General features: G+C 48.2%; 1 protein-coding gene across 8 annotated transcripts; it reads right to left on the bottom strand.

Moving 5' to 3' along the window:
- Nucleotides 1-684: 684 nt before the first annotated feature.
- MTHFSD (methenyltetrahydrofolate synthetase domain containing) lies at nucleotides 685-24,358 on the bottom strand. 8 transcript variants are annotated; one of them, XM_085589916.1, is made up of 9 exons: nucleotides 24,200-24,358; nucleotides 22,608-22,898; nucleotides 21,713-21,826; nucleotides 19,389-19,479; nucleotides 17,734-17,846; nucleotides 17,397-17,522; nucleotides 8,983-9,123; nucleotides 7,151-7,263; nucleotides 685-1,036 (listed from the first exon to the last, which is right to left on the bottom strand). In XM_085589916.1, exons 1-9 carry the CDS (start codon nucleotides 24,308-24,310, stop codon nucleotides 802-804), a joined length of 1,335 nt encoding a protein of 444 aa, XP_085446042.1. In that variant the 5' UTR covers nucleotides 24,311-24,358; the 3' UTR covers nucleotides 685-801. The 8 variants fall into 8 exon arrangements, with proteins under 8 accessions (XP_085446042.1, XP_085446046.1, XP_085446040.1 ...); XM_085589920.1 differs by having other exon boundaries at nucleotides 691-1,036; nucleotides 22,608-22,721; XM_085589914.1 differs by lacking the exon at nucleotides 685-1,036 and having other exon boundaries at nucleotides 6,658-7,263.

Below are 24,358 nucleotides of genomic sequence, written 5' to 3'. Positions count from 1 at the left end.
CGGTGTTGTTGGAATATCCCGGTGGATCCCGACGATCCCGGTGTTGTTGGACGATCCCGGTGTTGTTGGACTATCCCGGTGGATCCCGACGATCCCGGTGTTGTTGGACGATCCCGGTGTTGTTGGAATATCCCGGTGGATCCCGACGATCCCGGTGTTGTTGGACGATCCCGGTGTTGTTGGACTATCCCGGTGGATCCCGACGATCCCGGTGTTGTTGGACGATCCCGGTGTTGTTGGACTATCCCGGTGGATCCCGGCGATCCCGGTGTTGTTGGAATATCCCGGTGTTGTTGGAATATCCCGGTGGATCCCGGCGATCCCGGTGTTTGTTGTTGGACTATCCCGGTGGATCCCGGCGATCCCGGTGTTGTTGGAATATGGATCCCGGCGATCCCGGTGTTTGTTGTTGGACTATCCCGGTGGATCCCGGCGATCCCGGTGTTGTTGGACTATCCCGGTGGATCCCGGTGGATCCCGGTGTTTGCTGTTGGACGATCCCGGTGTTGTTGGACTATCCCGGTGTTGTTGGACTATCCCGGTGGATCCCGGCGATCCCGGTGTTGTTGGAATATGGATCCCGGCGATCCCGGTGTTTGCTGTTGGACGATCCCGGCGGCTCCGGAGCCTCCCGGGGTTGCGGGGGCGGCGCCGTTCCCTTGGCGGCAGCGCCACCTGGCGGCGGCTCGCAGGGAGCGCCGGCCGCGGCTTTGCCAAAATTCGGCTTCGAACCCGCCCAGGTGGGGCCGGCTCGGAGCCTTTCCTGGGGGTTCTTATTAATTAATTTTTTAAAAATCTCTTTTAAAATGTATTTATTTTGTTTTCATTTTTCCCTTCTGGCATCCGGACCTGTGAGCGGGAACATTCATTTTTTCCCATCTTCACGCCAGGTGAAACTCCTTTATGGAGCACTTCTGCATCAAACCTTTCCCAGATGGGAATAGCTGGCACGGAAAAGCACGGAGTAACCCATGGATACAGGCACCTGACACAGGATGCTCTCAGCTGGGGTTGATTATCCAGATTTGCAGAAAACCTGTGGGGACAACACCTGGAATCTTAAATGGGTATTTGGGATGCCAAGGGATGAGTTTGGCACCAAGCTCTTAGCAGGTATGAAGGCTGAGATCCGTAAGAATCGGTGGGTGCCTGATTTCTCCCTCAAAACCAAAATATTTGGGATCTGTGGATCTCAGGGGATCAAACAGCAGCTCCTGTCACTTTTGGAAGGGGACTTTGATTTCTGCAATGCTTTTGGGAGGCCACACCTGAACATCTGTTCCCTTTCCAAGCAGAACTCCAGCCTGATGCTCTGCAGGAAAAGGCAGGGCTGGGATGCTCCTGGAGGATTTAACCCTGCCAAGGAATCCTGGCCACGAGGAGTCATCCTCAGGGATCAAACAGGTGGATGAGAGGAGCCCCCAGAGGAGCAGGAGGTGCTCCCAGTGCAGCTCTGCAGCTGGAAGCTGATGCTATTCCCAGAAATTCCCACATTGCCTCCACCAGTGAGGAAAGGCACGGGCCTGCCTTGTTTGCTTAAGTCACTTTCCCTGTCAGAATCCTGTAAGGAATTTAAACCAGATAATTCTTATCAGTGGTTGGACTGGATGATCCCAGGGGAGGGTTTTCCAGTCTGAATGATCCTGTGGGTTTATTATTAATAAAAGACAACAGAAGGAATAAATCTTACTGAGCTTCTGGCTCAAATATCCAAATTCCCATTATCACAGGGTGCCCAGAGCAGCTGTGGCTGCCCCTGGATCCCTGGCAGTGCCCAAGGCCAGGCCAGATGTGTTTGGAGCACCTGGAATGGTGGAAGGTGTCCCTGCCACGGCAGGGGTGGCATGAGGTGAGCTTTGAGGTCCCTCCCAACCCCAACCATTCCATGAATCAGAGGTTGCTCTGCTTCATCCAACTTCTGATAAATATTCCAACTCCAGTCTTGAACGAATTTTTTGCAGGGGAGCTGCAGATCCTTTGGTAGGTTTCACTGAGGGGGTCACTGTGCCATCAGGAGGGATTTCCTTTCCTGAGGTCACCTCAGAGATGTCTGGAACGAGCAGCAGAGAGCAAATGGCAATTCCAGAGGTGAAACCACCTCGGTTTAACCATGGGAAGGGATGTGAGGACACTGGCAGTGCCACTCGGCTTCAGCAGTGAGAGCACGACCCGAGCACAGACCTTCCTTTATTTAAAGCAGCAAGACTCAAAACCCCTGGAATGGCACAGAAAGTGCAGCTCTGTGGCTCGGCTCAGCTTCAGGCTAATTACTGCAAAAATAAGCAAACACACCTGGGAAAGCAGGATGACATGGCCTGGAAAGTTTTGCAGGGATTTTGGGCTACCAGGAGTTCATTTGGAGCAGAATTTGCTGCAGGAATTGAGTGGGGGTGAAGAGAAGACCCTGCAGAGCAGCAGCTCCAGGCCCTGCCTCCTCCAGAGGGATGGAAATGCCACACTCCAGAGGCTGAGCAGTGCAGGTGCCTGGAAACACTCGGAAAACACCAGATCCCTCTGGAAAAACACAAATATGGCTCTTGTCTGAACAATTACTCACTCTGAAATCTGAAGGAGTGGTAGCCATGGATATGGTAATGCTTAGAAATGTGGCAGCTTTCACCACATCGATGTTTCCCTTCTCCCCTTGGCCCTTTTTGGATCCCATTTAACTGCCCTGTGTGTTTTCTTTATTCTGTAAGGAAAGGTAAACCTGGCTTGGCTCAAAGTGTGGGATGGGTAACACATTTGTGTGACTGGGAGACCTCTGGAGGTGGCACATTTGGGGAATAATTTGTGTTTCACATCTTGTCTCCCAGAGCAGGAGCCGTGGTTGGTCCCTGGAAAGTTCTGGAGCAGTGGGATTCAAGGCTCCAGGTATCCCCTGGAAGACAAAAAGTTTGAAACATCAGTTTTGTCACAGAGAAAAGCCCAACAAAGGCTTGGCTGAGGTTTTTTGAGAGCTTTTTCTGATTTTCTGGCCTGTCTTCATGCTGGTTTCCAAAGGGCTGGGAATGCCCAGTTGCCTCCAGTCTATCAGGAGCCATCTCTGCCTTCCCATCTGCAAAATGTGGATGCTCCTGGGGCAAAATTCTGGGAAAAAAATTATCTTTGGCACCTTGTCTCTAAAGAAGCAGAAGCTGTGGCTTGTCCCTGGCAGGAGCTGGGTATCTTGATGGAAAGTTCTGGAACAGGAGAACCAGTGGGATTAAAGGCTCCTAGAGCCACCCTGATGCTCCAGGTATTAAAAAGCCCATTGGGAACATCAGTTCTGTCACACAGAAAAGCCCAAGAGGGGCTTGGTTGGAGGATTTTTAGAACTTTTTCTGATTTTTTGGCCTGTCCTGCTGTTGTTTTCCAAAGGGCTGGGAATGCCCAGTTGCCTCCGGTCTATCAGGAGCCATCTCTGCCTTCCCATCTGCCAAACGTGGATGTTCCTGGGGCCGCAGCAGAGATGGAGCAGAGATAGATCCATATCCTGAACTCATTTCTCCCAGGCACTTCAGTGGGATGCCCAGCCCAGAACAATGGCAGGATACACGACCCTAAACATTCCTGCAGGGCTTTGAAAGATGAAAAGCAGAGATTTTGCTACCTATGTCAGAGGAGGGGCAGGGAAACGTTCCATGATTTTTATAGCAGCCATCACGGACATTGCACATGGAAACATGGGAAATGCTGCCCTTTTCTGGGAGGAAGATAATCTTTAAGAGATGGCAACCAGGAAATCAAAGCATTTGGTACACAACAGCCTCCCAAGCAGGGGGGTTTGCCCAAGGAACGTGGCCACGGCCACAGATGTTTCCTCCAGAGGCAGAAGTGCTGCGAGGGGCTGTTCCTTCGGAGGAACCGGAACGAGAGAAATCCCTGCACACGCTTTTCCTCCCCCTCCTCAACCCTGTGGAGAAAAAACAGCCCCAGTGCTGGATTTTTCAATGGAAACATTTCCCTAAAAGCCGTTTGTTCCTCCCTTTGGAGCAGTAGAAGATGATGAAATTAAAAAAAAAAAGCATGCACAAAATAAAGGCATGACTTGGAGACAATGTTTAACCATCCCTTTCCTGATTTTTTTTTTTTTTTTAATTGGGATAATGGGATAAAACCTCTATCCTTCCAGGCTGCTTCTTGGGAGGGGATCAGGGAGATGCTGGAGGGTTGGATGTGGACCTGAATGTGAGATGCAAGGAAAAAGCCTTGATGGTGAGAGATTTTCTTCTCCCTGAAAACAAACAGTCTCTGACTCTTGTAGCTCAGAGCTTACCCAGCTTGTTTACTGTTGTCTTTGGTGGCTTGAAGCTGTGTGGCCTTGTCTGTGTTCCAGGAAACGCATGGACATGGCTGTCTGAAGGAAAACCCTCACGCCTGTGCAGTTTTGGGGTGGCACAGAGCCACCCCGGCCTCATTGTTAGCAGATTCCAGCCTTGCCTCACTGCTCTGTGCCACACACCACGCTGGCACTGATGGCTTCCAACAAAAACCCCCTCCAAAGCCACCCTGTCCTCCACCACGGGGCTGGTGCTGGTTTCGCTCTGCGTTTCTGCCACGAATGAGGGTAGGGAGGAAGGGAGAATGGTCCTGGGAAGGTCACGTCCCTCGTGGACCACTGGTGGTCACTGCTGATCCCAAACCCAGCTCCAGGGCGTCACTCCAGACAAACTTCCCCCACTGAACCTTCAAAAACAGCAACAACAGCTCCACAGCAGCATCCCAAGTGTTTGTGCCATGAAAGGAGCTGGAAAGAATGTGCCTGACCACATGACAGGCGAGGACATCGGGCTGTGCAGAGAATAGAGAGCCTCAGCCTGAATTATTGGGAACAAAGTTGGCTCAGGAAAGCATTTCCCATTGTGCTGCTGAACGTTTCTTCTCATCACACAGCTCTGCTGTGCTAGGGATCACTTCACTCCCTGTGAAAAGCAGAGCAGAGATCTATCAGCAGCATTTCAGACTTCTCTGCAGCATCCAGGCACTGCTTTGCCACTGTTGATGGTTTTCTGGTGAGCCTCAAGCAGTAAAACTGGGCCAGGAGCTGCCCGAGATGAGGCACATTTTGTGTCTTTGTGCACAGGTCACAGCTACAGCAGGTAGAGAATGAGGAATTATGGCTTGAGTAAGTATTCTGCTCTTTAAAGGCTGTTCATTCAGGCAGAGAGTATTTCAGGGTATGGATTTTATGGTTTGATTGTTGGTATCTTGCATAACCTTGGTCTCGACCAAAGTAAAACATCAGCAGGTTTCAATTCCTTGAGATTTCTTATCAGATCAGAACCCAAGGATTCGATAAAATCTCTTGCATTTCAGAGTTTTGGGGACTTACAGAAATGCCTCCTGACTCTGCTCTAAGTGATGCCTTCCTGAGCATGCAGAGAGCCTGGAACAGCTCTGACAGAGGCAGACTGCCCCATTCACTTTTCCTACACCATCCCTTAGGTTCCTTTAGGGTCAGCCCACAAGAGAAAATCCACATCATACAGCTGGAGACACCAGAAGGCTGTGCAGGGCTGTGCCTTGGCCACTCTTGTGCTTAATTAATTTCATTTAATTCAACAGCACTTTGGCAGCTGGCACTGAAATGTCTTTTAGCTGGAGAAGGGCAGCAGCAGGAGCTCCATCCCTGCCCCTGCTTCCCTGACTCTCCAAGGTAGAACTGCACTGATTTCAGAGAGGGATTCACTGACTGGGATGGCAGCACCTGAATAACCTCCATCAAAAATACAAGGATCACTGCAGCATTTTTCCAGTCCATTCAAAATGCCAACAAGCTTAAGCTTACAGTAATTATTTTTCTTCCTAACCACAGTTCACAGAATCATAAAAGAGCTCCAGCATCATCAAATCCATTCTGTGACCCATCCCCACCTTGTCACCAGCCCAGAGCACTGAGTGCCAGGTCCAGCCCTTCCCTGGGCACCTCCACCACCTCCCTGGGGAGCCCATTCCAATCCCTGGCCACCCTTTCCGTTAAGAAATTCCTCCTGATTTTCAACCTGTTGCATACCCCTAGTTAGCATCTCCTCACAGCATGGTTTGGAGTTTAACTATCAGCTGGGAAAGCAACAGGATGTTGGGTAAACACAGTGAAACGTGGCAGTGAAATACATGAAAGAAAAAAAAATGACAGGCTGGAAAGAGGCAAGATTTTGGACACTGCTCACCTGTGGCTTCACCCAGAACCACAACTGCAAACAGAAAAACATCCAGATGTTTGTCCAAACAAAACTGGCCCCTGGCTGCAGGCTGGGCTGGCAGGAAAGCAAGAAAACGTACCACATTTACAGAACACATAAACAGATCTGCACTGAAACTCAAGATGGGAAGAAAGGAAAGAAGGTAGAGGATGTGATTCCCACAAATGTGACCAGAAAAGGGTGGATCCACCTGAAACGCAACAGGGGAAGTTTGAGATGCTGAAGTTTTCGTTGGCAGAGTCATTGGCTTTTAACTGCTAAGGTCACCTGGACATCTTCAGCAGAGCAAGAAATATCCCAGAGTCAAAAGGAACAGCAAATGATCTCATTACTCAATTTGCCATCATCTGGAAAGGGCAGGCAGGGATGGATAATTATTTTTTTGCTTTTCTTTCCTCTGCTTTGGAAGCTGATGATGCAGGGAGTGTGTTTGGGTAGTAACATAACCCTGGCTCTCAGCCATGAAGGCACAAGGCCTGAAATGAGACCCAGAGGGTTTTGTGCAGTGCTTGTCTGAATTTGGGCTCAGTGATACTGCAAATCACTTGGAGCTGTACAAAGAATGGAATGGAACTACTGATTTTTTCCAGATCCTTTGCTGACCTTACAAGAAGTTCACAGAATCACAGGATGGTTTGGGTTGGAAGGGATTTGAAAGATCATCGTGTTCCAACCCCTGTTGAACAAGACACCTTCCACCATCCCAGGGTGCCCCAAACCCAGTGTCCAGCCTGGCCTTGGGCACTTGCAGGGATCCTGGGCAGCCCCAGCTGCTCTGGGCATCCTCCCAGGGGGATTTCTCCCTGAGATCCCATCTAACCCTGCCCTCTGGCAGTTTGAAGCCACTCCAGAGCCATGTCCAGTGTCCCTCTCCATCGGGAGGAGGAGTCAGTTCCATTTGGAAAGTTCTGAGCTCACCCCTGAGCCTTCCTCCCTCCAGGCTGAACAATTCCAGCTCTCTGTACCTTTCCTCCATCCCTCTGCTCATCCTGCTGCCTCCTCTGGACTCTGCCAGCAGCTCCTTGTCCTTCCTGTGCTGGGATCCCAGGGATGGATGCAGCTTTCCTTCAGCCCTTCCCTGCAGAGCCATGTGATAACGCTGAGAACTTTTTATTTAATACTGAATAAATGTCTGACCCTCAAGGCATAATAATCTGCTTAAAATATACTTAACAGTATTCCCTGGCTAAAAGAAAAAAAACAACTTTCCAACTCTTACTTTAAAGAAAAAAAAATCCATTTAGATGCTTACTTTGACTACATGCCCAGCATCACTGGCAAAAGTGCTTCTGTTTAAAAAGGATGGCTGGGCCAAAATTTAACTTGTTTTTCAGGAATAGGAAACCCAAGGGGGAAGAAAAAGGTAATAAGAGCCATAGCAGATAAATCATTATTGGCTATTACACTGGAAGGGAATGTTCGTGTCCAGGACAGTGCCTGGGAGCACTTTCACCTGGAGAAGTTGGGTGGTTTGGTCTCACCCTCCTCACTGATGATGAGGAAGAGCATCAGGGATGCTCACACAGCATTAATCTCCAGCAAATTCCCAAAGAATTCCATGCCAGACTAAGCACCAACAAGTTCTGACCATGGTGTGCCTGCTTTTCATTTCCACAACAACAACAACAACAATAACATAAGTAATATTATAAATAATTATTATAATAAATTATTATTATTTCACAAAGGCAAAGGAATCACATCCCATTAGAAGAGACAATCAGGAAAAGCAGATAATTATGAAATTGTATAGCTAAATTATAAAATTATAATTTTATGATTATATGATCCATCAGAAAAGCAGTTCTGGGGAAAAGCCGAGAAAACTGGGATTTGCTTTCCTAAGGTTTACCAAGGGCTGATTTAGCAAAAATCTGAGAAAAGGGTTCCCATCTTTCCCACCAGCTCTTACTAGAGCTAGAACTAAGGCAGTGTTTCCACAGCCACTCTTCAAGGCACAAAAAGGAAAATCTCTTTCTCCCTGGTCATTTTTATAAAAAATAAATTGAAAACTTCCAACAGGCAGAGCCCATTTTTCAGTAAACAGGATTGTCAGCCTTAGGACAGATTCCTGCTGCTGGCTTTTACCCTCACAGGTATAAAGGGACAGGTCTGACCTCAATGAGTGACTGGAACCACCCTGCTGCAGGTGCTAAGGGCAGGGCTTGAAGCCAGGCTTAAAAAACCACCAAACAGCACCAAAAGCAGAGTGTGGGTACTTTGTGAGCAATTATTTATAGAGAAATGGCTCCCGTGTCACCTGTGGGGACAAACCCTTGCATGTCCAAGAAAGGTTGTGCAGAAATTTGGTTTTGTTAATCCTGTTACAAAAAAACCTTAAAACTTGAGGTTGGCTTCTCACAAAACAATGAAAACACACTTTTTTTTGGGTTTTTTTTTGGTTTTTTTTCTCCTCCATCCTCATTTATGACCATTGATTTCCTCCTTGCCCTTTGCTCCTCTGGCTCTTGGCCAGCTCCACTCTCAGAGCGTTGCCCCCAAGGCTCAGGCCTTGCAAGGAGGACACAGCTCTGTGTGCAGCTCCCTGATCCCTGTAGTGCAGGAAAGCCCTGTGCTGTGCTCCCTGCCACTTCAAGCCAACAGGAACCACCTGCAATTCCCTCAGGGCACTTTTCAGCTCGCTCACTCTCAGACTGCCAGGCAAGTTCCCCACAAACACAGTGCAGATTGTGTCACATCCCTCGAATTTGGGATTTTCAGGATCACTTTCCACGTGGGGTTGTCCCACTGGAGCTGAGGCTGGAGCAGCCCGAGCTTGGGGATTTGCAGCCATCACCTCCTTGTTTGAAATTGTTCCTCTCTTGGTGTTTGCCAGGGCTGGGTGTTCATCCTGGAGGGTGACATCCTTGCTAGCCTGCTTCTCCCTGCTCCGAAGAGTCTTTAGGATGGGGATTTTCCCCAGCATCTCAGAGCTGACCTAAAAAGAAGGAAAATAATAATAATAATAATAATTATATTATAAAAGGATTTCTTGCCTTCCAGAAAAAGATGATCAGCATCAGGGCTCGTTTGTGCCATAAAAAGAGAGGAACCTTATCCTGCTGCCACACAGAGTGCCAGAGCATTCCAAATGTTCCTAATTGCTGCTCTGATTGGGAAGTCTCCCTAAATACACACTGCAGGACAAAAATAAACATCAGTGGCTCCTGAAGTGAGCAGCACAACATGGATCCAGCAGGCAAATCCCAACCTAAATCAGGATTATTCAATCTGACATTTATTTATCCGAGTGCCTTCAGATCTGCATTCTCCCTGTTCTCTCTGTGTTTGCTTTGACTGAGAGCCTGTGCTCCTGCCCTGGCAGAATCCATCCCAACCCCTGGCATGGCACAATTCCACAAATCCCTGCCCTGGCACAATCCTATACAATTCCCTGCCCTGGCAGAATCCATGCCAATCCCTGTCCTGACAGAATTCCACATAATCCCTGCTCTGGCAGAATCCTACACAATCCATGGCCTGGCAGAATCCTACACAATCCCTGGCATGGCAGAATCCATGCCAATCCCTGGCCTGGAAGAATCCTACACAATCCTCTGACCTGGAAGAATCCTACACAATCCCCTGACCTGGAAGAATCCTACACAATCCCTGCCCTGACAGAATTCCACAAAATCCCTGCCCTGGCACAATCCTACACAATCCCTGCTCTGGCAGAATCCATCCCAATCCCTGGCCTAGCAGAACCCTATACCATTCCTGCTCTGGCAGAATCTTACACAATCCCTGCCCAGGCAGAATCCTACACAATCCCAGGCCTGGCAGAACCCATCCCCATCCCTGCCCTGACAGAACCCTACACAATTCCCTGTCCTGGCAGAAGCCATCCCAATCCCTGTCCTGGCAGAAGCCATCCCAATCCCTGTCCTGACAGAATCCATCCCAATCCCTGTCCTGGCAGAAGCCATCCCAACCCACCAGACACTTCCATTCTCAGAGCTCCTGGTGCTCTGCTCCCCCAGCACAGGATATCCCGTGGGCTGGCTCACACAATGGTGGAAGCTGCAGCAGGAGCGTGCCTTGGAGCAGGGTTCCTGTGGATGTGGGCCCAGCTGGAGGCACATCCCCTGCTTGGGGCACATCCCCTCTGTGCCATCCGACCTCCCACACCACCCACAGCTCCTCAGATCCCACGTGGATGTGCTGGAGCAGGGAAGGGAAGCGCTCGGACACTGCGCTCCCACTGTGAGCCCGTTACTCCTTCCTTCTGTCCATCCATCCATCCATCCATGCCCTGCTCCCAAAGAGCTTTTCTGGAAGGGCTCTTCCCCTCAGCAGCTGAACCCCATCCATGTGAGGCATGAGATGCCCCAGGCTGCACTCAGACACTGGCAGGAAATGCACTGGTTCCCCAGCTCATGTGGTCGAGCTCTTGGCTTGCACGCTGAGCTTGGAAGGAGGAGGAATTCCTGCTTGGCTGCTGGACAAATCCAACATCCATCAACACCAGATCCAATGCTGAAATGTAGGGAGCAAAACAGAGCCTGGGGAAGCAATGCCTGAGCTAGCAGAGACCCAGGCTGGTAGCCCAGAATGGGAGAGGGCCACCACCCTCAGCAGGCTGGACTGAGCAGCACCAGGACATCCCAGCCAGCACAGCCTGCAGAGCTCCCAGCTCAGACCTCACCCACCCCAGAGCCCCTGAATGAATTCCTGCTCCTCCAGTTACAGCCACAGCCAGCCTGGATCTGCACAACATCAAGCTCAGCTCTCTGGGGACAGCAGCTCAGCTCTGAAGTGACTCGAGGAAAAGCCAAGGCAGGGTGGGGGCAATGTCAGGATGAGGTGACAGGCAAGTCACTCAACAGAATTCTCTTAATCTTCTAAAGAGCAAACAAGCAGGATTTATTTCAGGCTGGAACTAAATAAAAACATCATTTCCATAAAGCCTGTGCTAGTTCTGCTAACACAACATCAAACAGCAGGATTTGCTCTGGGGATTGCTCCAGGAGCCTCCACACACAGAAAGGTGCAGAGCATTTCCACATTTTACAGAGTTATTATTCTGTGGATGCTGGGGCTGATTTGTTTTTCTCAGCCAGGAATTCCAAGTGCTGTGTCTAACAGCAAGCTCCCCTTCCCTGAGTGATACAACATCAAACCAAGGGCTGAAGGATCTCACTTTGATTGTACTGGCCAACAATTAAGAATGTTTGCTGTCCTCTGTCAAATTTGGATGTGAAATGTAAGCTCTATGCTAATTAAACCAAACAGGAAAAACATTTTTCTGTTCTCATGCAACCAATCACTCCTGGCCCCAAAGCACAACCCAAGAACAGTTCCTTTCATCCTGAAATTAAACTCAGTTGCCAAGGCACGGGTTGGGTGTTTGGTCAGAAAGGGAAATGCTACCAAGGGCAAACCCTCAGGGCTTTGGAGATTAGGGCAATCAGAGATGGGCACTGAGAGGATATACCCTGGAATTCCCAGGCTTTCAAGGACAATCCAAGGGCAAGATTTAGATAATCCTGGGAACAGCATTTCTAAGAGACTTCCACCAGGCATCCCCTCTCACGAAGTAGATTTTGGCATCAGACTGCAGCTCTTGGAGCTACTGTTTCAGGCTCCTGGCAGCCTCAGGAAGATGCAGTGACAACAGCATTTATGTTTTAGGAGGAATTTCTGCACAGAAGGGGGGATTAGACATTGGAATTACTGCCCAGGGGCGTGGCGGAGTCCTCATCCCTGGAGGTGTTAATGGAAAGACAGGACATGGCACTCAGGTGTCTGCTCTGGGATCAGTCACAGGTTGGGCTTGGTGATTTTGGAGGTGTTTTCCAACCTCAGTGATTCTGGGATTTTCATAAGGGCTATGAACTATTTTCTTTAAAGTTCCGATCAAACACACCTTTAAAGTTCTGATCAAACAGTGATTCTTGACATTCCCTCAAAACCCAGCCCTGTGCAAACACAACAGCAACAGACCTTCACCAAAGCAACAAAGGCAGCTGATTTGAGACTTCTATTTTTTTTTGCCTTAGCAAAGAGTTGTAAAAAACATTAGGCAAATTCTGACACTGTCAGCTGACACCCTCCTGTCACAAGAGACACAGAGGATTTACCTTGAGGGCTTTTTTCTCTGGGCTCTAGGAGAAAATTTCAGCTGGGTCAAACCTTCTAAACCTGTCCCTGTTTTCTCCCACTTTTATGCCATGGGAAGGCAGAAACTTGATTTGGGATTTCAATTCAACAAACAAATCCATTGGGTTTTGGGGGTGAGAACTAAAAGGGCAAAGGGGGCAGTGGGTGGCAGGGAGAGGAAAAAGCTTGTTCTGCTCTGTTGCAAAAGAGCAAACAAAAGAACCCTGTGATAGCACAATGTGTTGCTGATTACAATAATGCAAAAAGTTCCTTTTGAGGAGCTGGGGAGGACTGCAAGGATTTATTTCCATGTGGAGAGAGGCCAAAGATATTCCTGCTCTCTTTCAAACAAGCTGCACACTTCTGGGTTCTGTGCTGGCTGGTCAGCCCTCCCTAGACTTGCTTAGCCCTATTCCTGTCCCTACCTCCTGCTTTTGGCTAAACCAGAATTTAAGGGACATCCCAGCCCAGGTCTGGTTGATCCATCTATGTGAACATGGGCAAAGCCAGCACTGGAAGCTTCCCCCATCCCTTTAAAGCCAAGGGCAAAACATTTCCTGATGTTTTGAAACTTTGGATTGAGTGTTGGGATTTAGCTTTTCTACTGAAACCAAAGCTGATATTCCCTATCATCCCCTGACCAGCAATTCCCAGACCAATTCCACACTTCAGCCCTCTGGGGTTGGCCAAAAGAAGTGCTCATGGGTCTGTGCCATAAACTCTGAAGTGATTTGGGTTAAAAATAACTCTGCCAAAGGCAAATAATCATTTAATAATCCCTGCCATGGCTGGGAGAGCCTTGGGGAAAGAGGACAGCAGGCTGGATAAATTCTTCTGGCACACAATTGCTGGGAAAGGAGCTGAGGAGGGGAATGTGGCCCCTTTCTGACAGAAACCTGAGGAAAAAAGTCCTGGATGCTGAGTGCCAACACAAATCTCCCAACAGCATCCATGGCTATGACACCTGGTTTGATCCCAAAATGTGGTGGCAGATGGACTCCTGAGCATCCCTGCTGGAACACCAGGGCTCTCCTCACCCTCTGCCCTCCCAGATCTCTGATCAGAGCCACTTCCCATACTCTGCTGTGGAGAATGAAGGATTCTCTGTGTCAGAGTGAGTAATGCTGACCCCTGAGCCAGCCCAGGCCAAGGCAGACAGCACCGAGATCTCCCTGGAAGCACTGCAGTCCTGAGTGAGGCCCACTGGGATGGGATGGGATGGGATGGGATGGGATGGGATGGGATGGGATGGGATGGGATGGGATGGGATGGGAGGCTGTCCTTATCCTGCTATTTCACTCTGCTTCCCACAGCTCCTCATCTCAGTGACACAGGAACACCTGGATTTTGTGAGACCCCACCTGGAATCCCGTGCTCAGCTCTGGCGTCCCCAGCAGCACAAAAACATGGAATGATGGATCAAGTCCAGAGGAGGCCACAAAGTTGGTAGAAGGATTGGGACACCTCCCCTGTGGGGACAGGCTGAGAAAGCTGGAGTTGTTCATCCTGGAGATATCCCAGCACCTTCCAGGATCTGCATGGGCTACAAGGGAGCTGGAGAGGGACTGCTCATCATTGACAGGACATGGGGAATGGCCTCAGAATGGAAGAGAGGAAAATTTAGTTTAGATACAGAGAAGGAATTGTTCCCTGGGAGGGTGGGCAGGCCCTGGCACAGGCACCCAGAGCAGCTGTGGCTGCCCCTGGATCCCTGGAAGTGTCCATGCCAGGCTGGACAGGGCTTGGAGCAACCTGGGACAGCTGGGAAGGTGTGCAGGGGCTTGGAATAAAATTCTCTTCCAAATCCCTTCCAACCCGACCCATTCCATAATTTTAAGATGAAGACTGATGCTGCTGCCCTGGCGGGCTGCAAACAGCACCAAACATCTCCAGTGCTGCAGATCCATCAGCCCTTCCAAACAGGTGAGCAAAAGCTGTTTGCAAGGCTCATCTCAGAGGGTTCTGACCCCAGATTGTCCCAAACCTCCTTGGGACAGACCCAACTTTTCATGCTGTGCCCTCTTGCCATGCTGTGTCCTCGTTTCCAGGAGCTCTGAGCAAACAGGGATTTGTGCAACAGACAAGGCCGGGGCAGCAAGGCCAGCACGGTTGAACATTTTATCATTCACTTGCACAAAATGTCCAAATATGTGCACACAATCCAAGGACATATTTCTGGGAGCTGGCAGCCCGTGGAGCCTGCTGGTGTCCCTCAGGAGAAACTTGTGCAGCCCACACTTGGAATCCACCCGTGCATGCCGGGGACTGCAGCGAGGCTCAGCTTGGCAAAGGTGCTGAGATGTGGGGAAGCATCCCAAAAACCACCCCAAAACAAAGCCCTGCCTACACTGACTGCAATTTCAGTGGCAAAATCCTTCTGCTGAAGGATTTGCCAGCTTGGATGGGTGCATTTTTTGAGTTTTTCCATTCTGAATGCTCTATCACACACCCAAAGATGTTTGTTGTTAGAGGGTTTCCATCTCTGCCACTGGGATTCCCCCACAGTTAATTTCATTTCATTTCATGAAAATTCTTTTCCTACTGCTATAAAATTCTCAGCAAAAGAATTATTTCAAAACCAAAAGGAAATACTTGCTAAAATATAGTGATTTTTCCACCACCTACTCTTCTTTCCCTCTTCATAAACACAAATATTTTAATTTGTCTGTACAGTTTCAATTTATAATAAGCACAGCACAAATAACTTGATAATTGGGACAAATATAATAGCCAGTGCCCCAGATAAAGATCAGAGTAACCCATAGAAAACATTAAATGAGAAAGCAAGTAGCTTCATGAATTTAGAGTTCCCAGAAACAATGGGTTGGATTTTCAAGGCAGATGAAGCCAAATAATTCTCCACTGGCATCCAAATAAAGTTTTCCAGAGTGCTCAGCTCTCAGCAGCTCTTGCTGCCCTCCAGTAACTCAAATTGATGTCCCAAAACTGTGACCTCAGAGGCACAAAAGTCCCACAGACACCCCCCCAGCACTGTGGATTTAGAAGTGTTTCTGGAGTGCTTGATAATGATTCTTTAGTATTGATGATGTTGTGGCTCTTGCACTTCCTTGAAAGTCCTTGAACAGCTCAGAACACACAAGAGCACTCCAGGAAAATGCAGCCAAGGATTTGTTTGCACCTCCTCCCCTCTGGAGCTGAGGGTGCATTACTGGCAGCACATCCTTGCAGCAATCCTTAGCTGTAATCCCATATTTGCAAACACCTGGATTTCAAACTCCTAAACATTGTCCTGGCCTCATCCATCCCTGCTCCCCAAGGATCAGCTTTTATTTTTTTTTTTTTAACAATGTATTTTCCACCTCACAAGTCTTCACAAGGAAGTTAAGCTACTCTCTGTTGACAAAAGCCCGTGTTTAGAAGTGGATGATTTATTTACTCACTGCCTCTTGGTTCATTTAGTTTTGCTCTAAGAACAGGAATGCATCAGCAAAGCCAGGATTTGAAGGAGAAAAGGATGGAGAGAAAATGATGGGGAAGTAGCCAGGAAAATCCAAAGGGCAAATACTTAAATAGCCCCTATCAAATGCTGCCTTTTTCACACCCTGGTGATTAACCAGACCTCCCACCTCCAAACCCCTCTGTGCAGAGCTGAACATTCAGATACCACCAGAGGCACACACAAAATAAATGTCACTCATTTCCCTGGGGAATCCTGACAATTTCTGCTTCATATAGACACCACATTTTGTTCTGTTCCCAAAATGACAGAAAAGTGATGATTATCCTTGGTTTTCTCCAATATTGCCATTTAATCCACACAGCTCCAAACAAAAGGTGTTAAATCAACACTCAAATACAAATAAAGGGTCAATCTGTGCTCCACTCTCAGTGAAAGCTGCAAAAAATTCAGTTTCTGCTAAAGGTACAAAAAAAGAAATAAGAAAAGTGTCAGCAAGGCCACTTACTGAGAAGTCTGACACCAAGACAGACAAACTGATCAAAAATATGTTGGCAGGATGGATGGAGCACAAGGGGTAGGCCTTCAACACAATTACATTCAATAATATCCTAAAAAAAAATTACAATTCAAAAATAATTCAATGGAAAAAATGCACTAGGACAGACAGAGCTGTTATTTATTTATTTATAACCTCAAATCCTCAACCACAGGCAGGGTAAAATGCTCTCCCACTATTGGAATAAAAATAGTCCTGGCTAGAATTTGTTTGTTGTAGATACATTACCTAAAGAAATTTAACTCTTTTAGCTGGTTAGCAAATTTTAACAAACAACTTTTGATTTCCCTGGGAGTATTCCCTTAAAATTCCTCAGTTTCTGCAAGATGTGGGTGCACAATTCCTCATTGCAGCATTCCTGCTGTACTCACTCATGCAGGATTGTGTCTGCTCCCTAACTGGATGATTTTAGAAATGAAAATCCAATGACAAAGAAAAAGTTTTCCCAGCAGGAACCTCCAGTAAAACAATTCACTCAAGGCTTTCCTGAAATTATTTGGGAAGCTGAGGAAGTTTCTGACACTGGGCAGGGGGAAATGGCCAAATCCATAACAGAGGAACTTCCAATAAAGATTCATGTTTAAAGTCCCTTTTCTCCCACCTGAAAACGAGCTCCAGCCACAAATTTATCCTTGGAAAGTAAATCCACTGCAGAAACAGGGGTGTACCAGCAGCAGGTTTTGTTTTCCTTTCACAACCAGAGCAGCACAGACTTTACCCACCAATTCCACCCCTGTGGGACAGCTCCCACTATCCCAAATTGCTCCAAGCCCATCCAGCCTGGCCTTGGACACTTCTAGGAAGGGGCAGCCAGCTCTTGATAACCCATTGGAAACAGCAACCTCAGATGTAGGGAAATATCTCTCCTCCTCACCATCACCCCTCAAACCCTTCTGCTCACAGATGCTGCTGTTTTGTTTCACCTGACAAGCACATCTGCTCTTTTAGCAAGTATTTCTAATTTTAAAAAAATTGTTTCTATATAAAAATGGAGGATTTATCAGCAGGTTTTTGGTACCAGTAAGCCACCAGCAGCAAAGGTTTAAGATTTAACTTGAATGAAGATTGAACTTGCCTTGTGCCACCAGCAGCAAAAGGTTTAAGATTTAACTTGAATGAAGATTGAACTTGCCTTGTGCCACAGTATTCCCTGAGGTTTTGGTCGTTTGCAGTTAGTTTTGATAGTCTTTGTTGGAGTGAGGATGTAATCCACAGTTAAATCATGATCACCCAGGAGCTCCTCTGCTATGTCAAGCACCTACAAGGCAGAGATTTGGTTAAGTAGCTAAAAACAAACTCCCTAAAGCTGTGCCCCATTCCTGGTGTCTTGTCACATGAAAATCCATCAAAGACAATAGGAATAAAGATGCCAAACCAGCTTCATTCCATGTCTCCTCTCCAGACAGAGCAGGAAGTGTCCCAGAGCTCCCTCCCAGCTGCAGAGGGGATATTTGAACATCTGAGCTCACCTGGCAGTCGTGCACGATGGTAACCACAGGTGTGTCCTCCTGCACTGCACCCATGGACACCATCATTGCATATTCCATGTCTGCATAACCTTCCCCTTTGCCAATTCTCCAGCCTAAAGCACAGAAAAGTGAAAAAAAAAAACAACCCAAACAGCACAGTGGAAAGTTGTTGTTAAAATGGTGTAATTAACCCAGCAGTCTGCAAGTTGTAACTCTGGAAAAAATCAGATCAGCATCTCTCACAGAGTGTAGCTTTCCTTGAAATCGGCACTGAAATGAACTAAAACACCAGTTTCAATGACTCCTAAAAGATCCCAGAAGTTTCTTATTCAGAATAAACAAATTAAAAGCAGTTAAACCAGCAGTTTATTTAGCAATTGTATTTAGAACCTTCTATTCATGTCCAACACAGGTTAATGTGGGTAAAGAGGAACCTGGGTCACATATAAAAACTGTGTTATTTTAGGCAAGGGATAAAGTCAGTGGAAAATTTTTCAGCACCAGCAGGTTTCCAAAACACTAGAAAATGCAAAATCTGATCCCCAGACAGGTCCTGAATCAGCAGGTCTAACACGTGTCCTTTCACACAGCCTGTGTGAGCAGAGCAGATCTCTGAGCAGGAGCCTGCTTGGGCTCCTGTCAAACACAAAGAATTGTTTGCCTCAAGAGCTTTCCTGAAGGCCAAAACATCTCTGAGCCCACTGCTGTGTGCCCACTGCATCCTGAGGCATCCCAGCTTCCTGCTGGGACTGGGAGCAGGGATTTGGCACACACAAAAGAGCCAAGACCACAACTCAGCTCCATGGATAAATCTGTCTCTGCCACGTGATGTGGCCTTCCTGCCACTGTGCTGGGACTTGGGACTGTTATAGATGAAAATTAGTCTAGCTAAATTAAAAAAAAAAATAATAAAAAATTTATTTAGGATCGAATTCTCTCTGAGCCAGCCACAAGGAAAAGGACAGAGCTGAGCCTGGGTTTGGCGTGGGTGAGTGACAGGAAGGAGCCTCTGGCAGAGATTCCCCTGGACACACACACCACCCTCCTGGGCCCTGCAGTTCTTATACGAAATGTTCTGCCTGAGGCCAGGATTTCAGCAATCCACCTTTTCTTTCTATTCAGAGTCCCACATATTCCTAAAGCTCTTTTCCCCCAGCTGGGGTTGAACAGTCCAGGTCCAGGTGTGGATTTTTCCTGATGGTTACAGAACTGCAGCTGCAGATGTTGCAGAACATCTTCTGAACTTCAGAACTGCAACTACAGATGTATCAGCCCGGAGGACCCCAGTGATCCCAATCTTGGGTCCTTACCAGGATGATCAGCTCCCAGGTCCTTTGGTATTGATCAACTCCCAGGTCCTTTGGTATTGATCAGCTCCCAGGTGTTCCAGTATCACCTTCTAGGACAGCCCATCTCCACACCAGCCACATGTATTAAATTGTAAATGAAGCATTGTCCAAAAAATAAAACCAGCTCTGGTGTAACCGAATATGTGTGTGTGGGGGGGCAGCTCACAGTGCTGGTGTGTGTATTTTGTAATAACTAAATATTATACATGCCAAATCATATTTCCCTTGATTCAATACAACTGTATTTCATTGGTGCAAATTATAATCATACATAACAGGACCTTCCTGCTGGAGGTTTTTCCTTACCTTTTTCAGAGACAGCCACTGATCCCACAACAACCAAGTCCACTTGTGCTTTCCCATCCAGCCCCACAGGCACGCTATAGTCTTTTACACCCTGCAGGAAAAAAAAACAAAACATTTGAGGCTTGCAAAGTGCACAATCTTCCAAGAACTGAGGAAGAAATGCAGGATATTTTGATAAATCCAAGTAACTCCCCACATTTCCAAGTGTCTCTTCCATGTTTAGCCAAGCTGTACATGTCTGGGAAGTTATCCCCCAGGGAATCCTAGAATAGATTCCCTACTACAGTGACAGGAATTTTGGCACAGTGCAAGGAGGGCTGAGGGAGGTGGGCACTTTTAGAAGCAAGGTTTTATATTTAGGATCAAAACCTGATAATTTTGAAACACTTTTTTGGAAATCTGTTCCTAAAAAAGAGGGCAAGTGACACTTCCTATTTACACTTCCCCACTCTACTAAAATCTTGATGAATACCAGAGCACTACAAATGCTTCAATTAATTCTGAAATACAAATCACAAAGTTAATTTAGACACAGACAGCTACAGCACATATAAATCTGAAGTTACAAAAAGTGATACAATTTTTATTTCTTCTCCTCTGTGTTCAACCCCACCCATTCTTCTTCAATCTGTTCTCATTTTAATGAAAATTCTGTCCAGACTGCAGAAATTAAAAATTATGTTTACTTGAATTTTAAATATCAGAGGTTTAGAACTATTAAAAATAGATAAATTCAATTTAATTTATTTAATTAAAAAACATTGAATTGTGATTCAATCACTCCCAACGTATGTGTACAGCACACTGCAAATGTTCCTCACACCAAATCAACTCGCTGCTAATTATAAATTCACAATATTAAAATCACAATAAAGAGCCAGACATTTTCTGTGCAGAGCACAAACCCCAGGAATTCAGTAATTTGTGCCTGACTATCAGCACTAATGCCCATCAGGCATTCCCAGCAGTGTGGTAAGGATTGTTTGCACAGTGCTTTGTAAATACAAACTGCCAACAGCATTTTTTTCATTAGTGGGCTGGGGGAAAAACCAGACACATGGTGGTAGGAGCCCAGATCAGACAGCAGGCCAAGAGAAAGGACTCTTGCAAAAATGCTCTTCAGCCCTGAACAGCTTAATTAGTTAATGACTGCAACAGAACTTCCAACAAAGAAAGCAACTACTAATTACCAGCCATTTACAACCTCAGTTGTTGATGGGGTCGCTGCAGAACTTTATTGCCTTTAGCAGGAGATAAAGGAGGAATAAATCCCTGCAGGAAGCAGATAAAATGGATGTGAAAGCTGCAGGGCTGTGCGGCCCCAGGGCTCAGCTGTACGGTGAGGCTGAACACGAGAGGGCAGCAAGAGACCGCAGCAAGAGACCGCTGCAGAGCTGAAACCTCAGCTCGTGTGCTGGCCTCGCAGAGTGCAAACCCAAAATTCACCACAATTCCATTCACCACAACTCACAATTCACCACAATTCACAATTCAGTTCACCACAATTCACCACAATTCAATTCACCACAATGCACCACAATTCACAATTCAGTTCACTATGATTCACCACAATTCAATTTACCACAATTCACCACAGTTCACCACAATTCACAATTCACAACAATTCACAATTCAATTCACCACCATTCACCACAATTCAATTCACCACAATTCACCAGTTCACCACAATTCAATTCACCACAATGCATCACAATTCAATTCACAATTCACCACCATTCACCACAATTCAATTCACCACAATTCACCACAATTCAATTCACAATTCACCACAATTCACCACAATTCAATTCACCACAGCTCACCACAATTCAATTCACCATAATTCACCACAGTTCACCACAATTCACAATAATTCACCACAATTCAACTCACCACAATTCACCACAATTCAATTTACCACAATTCACAATTCACCACAATGCACCACAGCTCACCACAATTCAATTCACGGCTCTTTGGATGCTGTGTTCCATTAAAAACCTCAATTTTTCTATCTGGTAACACCTAAGGGCACTAGAATACCCCCCAGAGGGTTCAGCAGCTCAAAAGTGCAGAATGTAGGAGCATGAAGAAAGATCTGACTCACCTCAAGTCACTCATCATTTTCCAAAGAAATGAGAAATATCAATTCCAACCCCTTTCAACCCTGCTAAGACTGATTTTTCTCCTGATTTCAGTATTATCAATGTACACAAGCCCAGGAATAACATCCTAACAGGAAGGGATTTCAGGTTTTCCAACTTCCAGCTGGTCCATCCTAAGGCCACAGGTAAATTCAGCCCTCCCTGACTCCAGATTCCCACCTGAGATGTGGCACACCTTCTCAGCATCTCCTTGGTTGCACCGGGGGGAGGAACAATCCTGTTGAACAGCCCAGACCTCAGACGTGGTGTGGGAACCAGCAAAGTCTTCCCTGCCTGGGGAACCACATGAGAACGTTCATTTAACACTGAAGAAATATTTTTATTGTCACACAGTAAAAACCACATGGCCAAATATTTAATTTTTGATGCTGCAGATTGTGTAGTGCTTGTAAGATTTATTTCTTCCAATACAGGAAAATTCCATTGAAAGATTGATTGAAGAAATAGAGGTAAAATAGAGATCTGAAGATATTTCAGGACATACCTTTAATGACAATTCCTCCTTTAAAGCTATGTCTCTAAATAGCTTTATGAGATAATTTCAAACTGACAAAGGGTAGAGTTAGATGGGATATTGGAAAGAAATTCCTCCCTCTGAGAGTGGGCAGAGAAGGTGTCCAGAGGAGCTGTGGCTGCTTCTGGATCCTTGGAATGCCCAAGGTCAGGTTGAACTATGAGGCTTGGAGCACTCTGGGATGGTGGCAGAGTTAGATGGGATACTGGGGAGAAATTCTCCCTGTCAGGGTGGGCAGAGAAGGTGTCCAGAGGAGCTGTGGCTGCTTCTGGATCCCTGGAATGACCAAGGCCAGGCTGGACACTGGGGCTTGGAGCACTTTGGGATGGTGAAAGGTATCTCTCGCCATGGCAGGGGGTAGAAACTGAATTACCCTTCAAATCCCTTCCAACCTAAACCACTCCATGATATTGATATTGATTTGATATTGATTTGCTATCCACACACTGCTGCACATAAAACCCTTTGAAGATGCAGTGCCAGGTGTTGCTGAGGTGTTGCTGTCCCCTCCCAGCTCCTCCTCAGGGCTTGCCCAGGTACCTGCAGAGCTGCCAGCCGGGCACCTTCCAGAGGCTTGTCAGGATCCACCTTCACCTCCCGTGCTCTGCTGAACACATCGAGCTCCCTGAGAGAGCAGCAGGCCTGCAGAGAGCCCTGAGAGAGGGAGGGAGCCAAGAGCAGAACATTTTTGATTTTGATTTTGGTATTTTTACTCACTTCCAGCATTAGGAAGCGGGCGTTCCTCTGGGGAGCGTCGGGGTTGCATTTTACAGTCCGGGCAGCCCGGAATTCCTGCAAGCCCAGCAGCCTGGTGGCAGCATGAGAGGAGCCCTGCGTGCAGAAAATATCACCCAGGAGCTCACAGAAAACATCACAGGAGCTCACAGAAAACATCACCCAGGAGCTCACAGAAAACATCACAGGAGCTCACAGAAAACATCACCCAGGAGCTCACAGAAAACATCACCCAGGCCACTTCAGAGCCTTTCCCCCCTCTGATTTCGGCAGGTTTTTCATTGAGGGCTGTTCATTTTCTGCCAATGCCCAGTGGCAGGCGGGCCAGGGCTGGGGTGGGAGGGTGGAACTCTGTTCCTGCTGAGGGACCTCTGATTTCCCAGCCATGTGAACCCTCTGGGGTCTGTCACTGACAATTGGGGTTGTTTGCTTTCCTTCCAGGGCTGTGGAGAGCTGGGGGGACTGAGAGGACTGGGGGGCACTAGGGGGAGAACTGGGGGTCACTGGGAGGCACTGGGGGAAGAACTGGGGGTCACTGGGAGGCACTGGGGGGAACAGGGGTGGAACCTGGGGGGGAACTGGGGGGCACTGGGAGGAACTGGGGGGCAATAGGGGTAACTGAGGGGCACTGGGGGGAGCTGGGGGGAACAGGGGTGGAACCTGGGGGGGAACTGGGGGGCACTGGGAGGAACTGGGGGGCAATGGAGGGGGGACTGGGAGGGAACTGAGGAGCATAGCTGGGGTAGTGGGGGGAACTGGGGGGCACTAGCAGTAACTGGGGAGGGACTGGGGGGCACTGGGAGGCACTGGGGGGTAATTGAGGAGCATGGGGGGGTAGTGGGGGGAAACTGGGGTGGAACTGGGAGGCAACTGGGGGGAACTGGGGGGGCACTAGGGGTAACTGGGAGTCACTGGGCAGGAATTGGGAGAACAGGGGAGCACTGGGGGGGAACTGAGGAACATAGTGAGGGCACTGGGGGTGAACTGGGGAGGAACTGGGGGACAATGGAGGGAACTGGGGAGGAATTGGGGGGCACTGTGGGGGAACTGGGGGGCACTGGAAGGACTTGGGGGGAACTGGGGGCCACTGGGGGGGAACTGAGAGGAACTGGGGGGTAACTGGAAGGACTGGGGGAAACTGGGGGGCACTGGGAGGAACTGTGGGGGAACTGTGGGACACTGGCGGGGAACTGAGGAGCATAGCGGTGTCACTGGGGGCCACTAGGGGGTAACTGGGAGGGACTGGGGAGGAACTGAGGAGCATACGGGGGGTAGTGGGGGGTGCACTGGAGGGGGCCGGGCTGCAGCGGCGGCAGGGGAGGAGCAGGAGGATTCAGCAGCAGCAGCGGCAGGAGGGTCCGGAGGGCTCGGAGGACTCGGCCCGGCAGCCGCCGTACCTGGAAGTTGGGGATGCGGCCGCGCACGGGCCGCGGGAAGGCGGCCAGGCCGGAGCTCTCCAGGTGCCGCCACACCTCCTCCCGGATGTCCGCCTTGCAGCGGGCCGCCATCGCCGTGACGTCACCGCCCTGACGTCACCGCCGTCCCTCACGCAGCGG

The sequence above is a fragment of the Lonchura striata genome, chromosome 11 (assembly GCF_050655825.1).
Source record: "Lonchura striata isolate lonStrDom1 chromosome 11, ASM5065582v1, whole genome shotgun sequence".
Lineage (NCBI taxonomy): Eukaryota > Metazoa > Chordata > Aves > Passeriformes > Estrildidae > Lonchura > Lonchura striata.
The sequence above is the reverse complement of the archived record's forward strand: the minus strand, read 5'-3'. Positions and strand labels throughout refer to the sequence as shown.

Coding starts and splice junctions, on each gene's coding strand:
- MTHFSD (XM_085589914.1), bottom strand. CDS start 24,310: ATGGCGGCCCGCTGCAAGGCGGACATCCGGGAGGAGGTGTGGCGGCAC. Junction 19,480..21,712: donor GAAGGTGTGCCACATCTCAG/GTGGGAATCTGG, acceptor TTTTTCCTGCAG/GGTGTAAAAGACTATAGCGT. Junction 9,124..17,396: donor AGGGAATACTGTGGCACAAG/GCAAGTTCAATC, acceptor CCTTCTTTTTAG/GTCAGCTCTGAGATGCTGGG.